General features: G+C 46.9%; 1 protein-coding gene across 1 annotated transcript in view; it reads left to right on the forward strand.

Annotated features, from left to right (window-relative positions):
- Window positions 1–1,067: 1,067 nt before the first annotated feature.
- LOC141077447 (gastrula zinc finger protein XlCGF66.1-like) overlaps window positions 1,068–6,977 on the forward strand; it is a 10,684-nt gene continuing 4,774 nt past the window's right edge. The window contains exons 1-4 of the mRNA XM_073564394.1: window positions 1,068–1,327; window positions 1,433–1,582; window positions 1,712–1,891; window positions 2,477–2,567. Coding sequence (XP_073420495.1) covers window positions 1,505–1,582; window positions 1,712–1,891; window positions 2,477–2,567 — 349 coding nt within the window. The 5' untranslated portion in view covers window positions 1,068–1,327; window positions 1,433–1,504. The remainder of the gene's footprint in view (window positions 1,328–1,432; window positions 1,583–1,711; window positions 1,892–2,476; window positions 2,568–6,977) is intronic.

Genomic DNA, 6,977 nt, shown 5'->3' on the forward strand with positions numbered 1-6,977 from the left:
TCCGTACACCTCGTACACACACACGGCTCCGCTCCGTACACCTCGTACACACACGGCTCCGCTCCGTACACCTCGTACACACACGGCTCCGCTCCGTACACCTCGTACACACACGGCTCCGCTCCGTACACCTCGTACACACGCGGCTCTGCTCCGTACACCTCGTACACACGCGGCTCTGCTCCGTACACTTCGTACACACGCGGCTCCGCTCCGTACATCTCGTACACACGCGGCTCCGCTCCGTACACCTCGTACACACACGGCTCCGCTCCGTACACCTCGTACACATACGGCTCCGCTCCGTACACCTCGTACACATACGGCTCCGCTCCGTACACCTCGTACACACACGGCTCCGCTCCGTACACCTCGTACACACGCGGCTCCGCTCCGTACACCTCGTACACACACGGCTCCACTCCGTACACCTCGTACACACACACGGCTCCGCTCCGTACACCTCGTACACACACGGCTCCGCTCCGTACACCTCGTACACACACGGCTCCGCTCTGTACACCTCGTACACACACGGCTCCGCTCCGTACACCTCGTACACACACGGCTCCGCTCCGTACACCTCGTACACACACGGCTCCACTCCGTACACCTCGTACACACACACGGCTCCGCTCCGTACACCTCGTACACACACGGCTCCGCTCTGTACACCTCGTACACACGCGGCTCCGCTCCGTACACCTCGTACACACACGGCTCCACTCCGTACACCTCGTACACACACACGGCTCCGCTCCGTACACCTCGTACACACACGGCTCCGCTCCGTACACCTCGTACACACACGGCTCCGCTCCGTACACCTCGTACACACACGGCTCCGCTCCGTACACCTCGTACACACACGGCTCCGCTCCGTACACCTCGTACACACACGGCTCTGCTACATCCACCCTGTAAACCCCTCCTGACCCCACACAGAAACTTCCCCTCATCCAGCACCATGACAACCAGCACAGCAGAGTCCTGCACACATTGAGGCCCCTGGTCATGTGACCCCTGACTCCTCCCCTCCTGTGACCTCATCACAGGTCCTGTGCACACAGAGCAGCTGTAGAAATCTCCGGCCTCGGGGGTCTCACCAGACTTCGCTCTTTTCTTGCAGGGGCCGCAGTGGATTTCATCCTGGATCCATAGAGCTGAATAGAGGAGCGATGTTCCTTCACTCTGATGGGAATTGATGGTGACGTAGAGTCTATGAGGAACGTGTTCAGCTGCCAACTCCGAGGAGGAAACTGCTTGTTGTCTGTGGCCTAAATATATAGGTTTTATTAGTAGATGTCAGGGGAGAAAACTAAACCCTGTAAGATAATAAATCTCCTCATATGTTTCCCTTATTATCTCCAGTAATTGTATTATTACACAGGATTCTTATGATGTTACATCGGATCATCTTCTTCTCATTCAGGTCTCTACAATATCGGATCCTCTCAGTGAAGATCTTCTACAGAAGAGAATTTTCCTGATTTACCCATCAAGGATGGATATGGACAGAGACAAGATGGTGGAGAGGATGTTACACCTCACCCTAGAGATCCTCTTCCGTCTCACTGGAGAGGTGAGAGATTCTGATGACGTCACATTCCATCATTCTTATCTATGGGAATAACAGATGGACAGAACTGGAGAGGTGAGGACTCTGGACATGTCTGTAGTGAGATTTATTAATGTGTCTCTCCATAACCAGGATTACACAGTGGTGAAGAAGACCTCTAGTGATCGCTGTCAGGACCCTGTGTCTGAGGGATGGGGAAGACCCCTGAGCCCAATCACGGGGCCTCCACCTCACCCCCTGATCCATGAGGACATCAATGACCAGAAGATCCTAGAACTCACCTACAAGATGATTGAGCTGCTGACTGGAGAGGTGACACTGCTGGGAATGCTGGGACATTATACAGTAACACTATGAAGGGATCGGGGGATGACGGTATCATTGTATGTGTCAGGTTCCTATAAGGTGTCAGGATGTCGCTGTCTATTTCTCCATGGAGGAGTGGGAGTATTTAGAAGGACACAGAGATCTGTACAAGAACGTCATAATGGAGGTTCCCCAGCCCCTCACATCACCAGGTAATAGACAGGACTAAATACACACGGCCTATAATTATCTGTATGTAGAGAATGAATTCAGTCCCTGTATGTGTTTCCTCCAGATCTATCCAGTAAGAGGACAACACCAGAGAGATGTCCCCGTCCTCTTCTTCCACAGGACTGTAACCAAGAAGATCCCAGTGCTCCTCAGGATCATCAGGTAGATGGAGAGAAGGTGTCAGGAGATCTCCCCTATGATGTGTAGACGGCTGTGAAGGTCTTGTGCTCAGTCTTGTTTTATCCACCAGTATTATATGTTTTATACTTGTGTAATGAGAACGGTGGAGATGGCAGGATTAGAGCTGATCATAGATGGGACTTCTCCATCTGTCGGTGACTTTTACAATATTTGTTTCAGGGTGAAGATCTGACCCATATTAATACTACAGAGACATATGTGAGGGGTGATGAGCGGTGTAATGAGGAGATTCCCACATATGACTACCCAGGTGAGTAGTAACCACTGAATGCAGAGAAGTCACAGATTCTTCTCAGTCACCGGCTGTGGCTGCTTTATCGGTGGTGTAGTCCGGCCGTATTACCATGATCACCATTTTGCCTCTAGACCACAACATTCTCCTCCACCAAAACTGTTCAAATGACTTTGGGCATTGAAAGCCCTTTTCTATAGAACTTACAACCAATTACATTGCTTTTGATCCTAAGGAATTCAGATTACTGCACAATCTCTCCTGAAATGGGGAGCAATATTATTTTCTCTAATCTTCTGCTCAGGATTCATAGTAGCTCCAATGGTCCACCATAAATGAGGGCAACTCTGGTTTACTGTTGTGTAATCTGTATTTGTAGTTTTCAGTGAATGAGATTCTCGTGCTCTGGGGCGGGGCTGTGGGCGGGGCTTTATGTGTTGCTCTGATTACATATTCCTCTGTATTGGCTTATGACAGGTCGCTGACCCCTCACTGACCTGCCCCCATTATTACATAATGCATATAATAGCATTGATATTACTGTTGATAATGCCTATAATATTGTGGCTATTGTGAGGCTTAGAAAAAAAAATTACATCCAGCACAATGTCACCGGCGATGGCGGCGCCTGCGCAGTAGCCTCTATATCAACTATATCAAATTTTTTTTGTTAGGAAGTTATAAGGGTTAAAAGTTAAACAGCGATTTCTCATTTTTCCAACAAAATTTACAAAACCATTTTTTAGGGACCACCTCACATTTGAAGTGAGTTTGGGGGGTCAATATGACAGAAAATACCCAAAAGTGACACCATTATAAAAACTGCACCCCTCAAGGTGCTCAAAACCACATTCAAGAAGATTATTAACCCTTCAGGTGCTTCACAGGAATGAATGGAATGTGGAAGGAGAAAATAAACATTTACTTTTCTTTCACACAAATTTTCCTTTAGACCTAATTTTTTTACTTTCGCAAAGGTAACAGGAGAAAATGGACTATACATTTTGTTGTGCAATTTCTCCTGAGCATGCCGATACCACATATTTGGGGAAATCTACTGTTTGGGCGCACGGCAGGGCTCAGAAGGGAAGGCGCGCCATTTGACTTTATGAATGTAAAATATGTGGGAATAATTAGTGGTTGCCATGTCGTGTTTGTCGAGCCCCTGATGTGCCTAAACAGTGGAAACCACCAACAAGGGACCCCATTTTGGAAACTAGACCCCTTAGGGAACTTATCCAGATGTGTATTGAGCACCTTGAACCCACAGGTGCTTCATAGAAGTTTATAACGTAGAGCCGTGGAAGTAAAAAAAAAATAACATTTTTCACAATTCTTTTTAGCTCCATATTTTACATCTTCATAAGGGTAACGGGAGAAATTGCTCCATAACAGTTTGTTGTGCAATTTCTCCTGAGCTCGCCGATACCCCGTATGTGGGAGAATACTACTGTTTGGGCGCATGGCAGAGCTCGGAAGGGAAGGAGCGCCATATTGGAGAGCAGATTTTGCTGGAATTGTTTGTGGGTGACATGTCACTTTGTCAGAGCCCATGAGGTGTCAGAACAGCATAAGCCCCCAAAAGTGACTGCATTTTACCCAATACTTCCCTGAATGAATTCTTCTAGTGGTGCAGTGAGCATACTGACACCACTGCTGTTCCATAGAAAATTATACCATTGACAGTGAAGAAAAAATAATTACTGTATTTTTCGGACTATAAGATGCACCCCAAATTTTCAAAAGGAAAATAGGGGAGAAAAATGTGCAAAATGGGGGTCCATCTTACATCCGAATTCAGCTTACCGGGGGGGTGGAATCAGCACAGGTGCAAGAGTGGTCACAGACGTTGTTCGGTGGTCCAGGCTGGTGCGGTGGCCTCCGGAAACTCCCATTCCAGGCTTGTGTGGCAGTGGTGCTCTGTGCTTGGGTGGAAGTGCTCTGCGCTGGGTCGGCAGCGCTGCACCTGTGGAGGCGGCAGCGCTCTGTGCTGGGGCAGCGGCACTCTGCTGCGTTGGGGGCTTTGCAGCCATTTTGTCAAAGCCTTAGGCCCCTGCAGCTCCATTGATGTGATGGCCTCCGGGAGAATGGCAGCTGGGGGCGGCACATGCTCAGATTTATATCTCGGCAACGAGATCTCGGGGGCGAAATCTGAATCTGAGCATGCGCCGTTCACAGCGGCCATTTTTCTGGAGACCACCGCATCACAGCAATGGAACTGCGTGGGTCTCTGGACTTTGACAAAATTCCAGTGGAGCCATCCACGCAGCACAGAGCGCCGCCGCCACAGCATTTGTAAGTATATTCCTACTATAAGACGCATCCCCATTTCCCCACAAAATTTTTTGGGAAAAAGTGCGTCTTATAGTCCTAAAAATATGGTACATTTTTATCACTAAAATGTTGTTTTAACCCCAGATATTACATTGGAAATTAGGTAGATAGGTAAATGGTCACTACACCCATAGATGAATTCTCAGAGGGGGGTCATTTCTAAAATGGGGTCACTTCAGGAGGATTCTGCTGTTGTGGCACTTTGGAGAGCCACTAAGTGCCAGAACAACAGAATCCCCCCTGAAGTGACGCCATTTTGGAAATGACACCCCTCTGCGAATTCATCTATGGATATAGTGACCATTTTCACTACAAGGATGAATTCCAGAAACACGTAGTGGAAGTTTCAGAGCAAAAATTGCAAAAATGTCATTGTAGTGCCCAAAAAATTGTGCCCAGCTTGTGTCTCTGGAGACCTCCCCCCACCTACCCCCGGAAATTGTTAAGTCAGCTCCACTCAAATGTGTCTGTCACTAAAGAAACCAAATGCTTGAATGTCAAAACAGTTCAAAAACGTGGTTCTGTGTGGAAGATTGTAAAGCCGTCATGGAGACATAAGGCCGGCAATGATGGGCATTGTGGGTAATAATAGCGGGGATCATGCCTCATTCCTCTCTAGGAACATACACGACATCTTCTCTGGGGGTTCTTTCTTGTTTCAGTTACTGGGATGAGTGCAATAAAATGTCGCTCAGTGAGTCTTCTCACATCTTCACATTCTAAAGGATTGGCGGGGAAAGAATTATCAAAAACAAAATTTTCAGTGACCTTTTCCTGATAATCAAGGAAAGTAACACAAAAGAATTATATGTGGCCACCTGAAACAAATACATGACTAACTTTTTATACCAGATCTATGATTTTCTTGATACCTGGTATGGCTGTAGAACCTGATCTGCAAGGTCCACACCCCATATATTTGTTGTAGTCAATGACAGACACAGGTTTTGGAGTAGTGGATCCCTGTTGGTCTGCAGTGGCCCTTGTGGTATCTGTGTGGATCGAGCTCAGGATAAAAATATCTTTTTTATCCTTATACTTAAGAGCAAGCAGCTCTCCATTGCGTAAAGCCCCTGACTGCCCCTTTTCGGAAATTTTCTTTGACCAATGATTCTGGAAACTCCTGATGGTTTTTGCGAATGGTCCCACAAGCCCCTATATTATGTTCAACCAGACTTTTAAATAGAGGTATGCTGGTTTAGTAGTTGTCAACATATAGAATGTAGCCTTTTTGTAAAAAAAAGGCTCAAAACCATTTTTCCAGATGTCCCCAGATAAGTAGGGCATCCTGGTGGGTTTAGTTCGCTGTCTTTCCCCTCATAAATGTGAAAAGCTGATGTGTATCCGGTTGAACTCTCGCACATTTTATAGAGCTTTATGCCGAACCTTGCCCTCTTAGAAGGAATAAATTGCTTGAGGTGCAGTCTTCCCTTGAATTTTACAAGGGACTCATCAATGGAAATGTTTTCTGTTGGGGTGTAGAGCTTTAAGAACTTTTCTGTCAAGTTTCCGATGATGGGTCTGACTTTGAATAGTCTGTCGTGTTCTGGGGCATTTCTGGGCAGGCACTGACTATTGTGATTAAAATGCCAAAACCTCATGAGCATCTCATAACGGGTCCTAGGAAGAATGGCAGAAAACATAGGGGTGGCTTGAACAAGCCGGTTGGACAAATAGGACCGAATGCTTGTTTTTTAACAAGCCCCATAGTGAATGTAAGTCCTAAAAATGTTTTCATTTCTAGGATATTAGTTGGTGTCCATAAATTTGACCTAGCATAATAGGATTGTGGATTCTGGCTGATGAATTGGGACACATCTGGGAAATGCTACATCAAGAGGCAAAGCCCCTTGGACATTGGTGTGCGCCAATTCACGAGCACTAGGGACAGCGCTAGTACTGGGCATTGTTCCCTGAGTTGGAGACATTTCTCCAGAAGCGCTATTTGTCCTTCTTGTTGTACTGGTCCTTGTGTGTGAGGATGGACCAGAATCACTGCTCATTTCTGAGCTATCACTGTCGCTGCTACTAAAGCCCTCGAAATCCACATCGCCATCTGACACTGCACTTTCTTCACTGTCAGAACATAAAAGT

Source organism: Dendrobates tinctorius, unplaced genomic scaffold (genome assembly GCF_039654945.1).
Source record: "Dendrobates tinctorius isolate UK_male_01 unplaced genomic scaffold, ASM3965494v1 ptg000452l, whole genome shotgun sequence".
Lineage (NCBI taxonomy): Eukaryota > Metazoa > Chordata > Amphibia > Anura > Dendrobatidae > Dendrobates > Dendrobates tinctorius.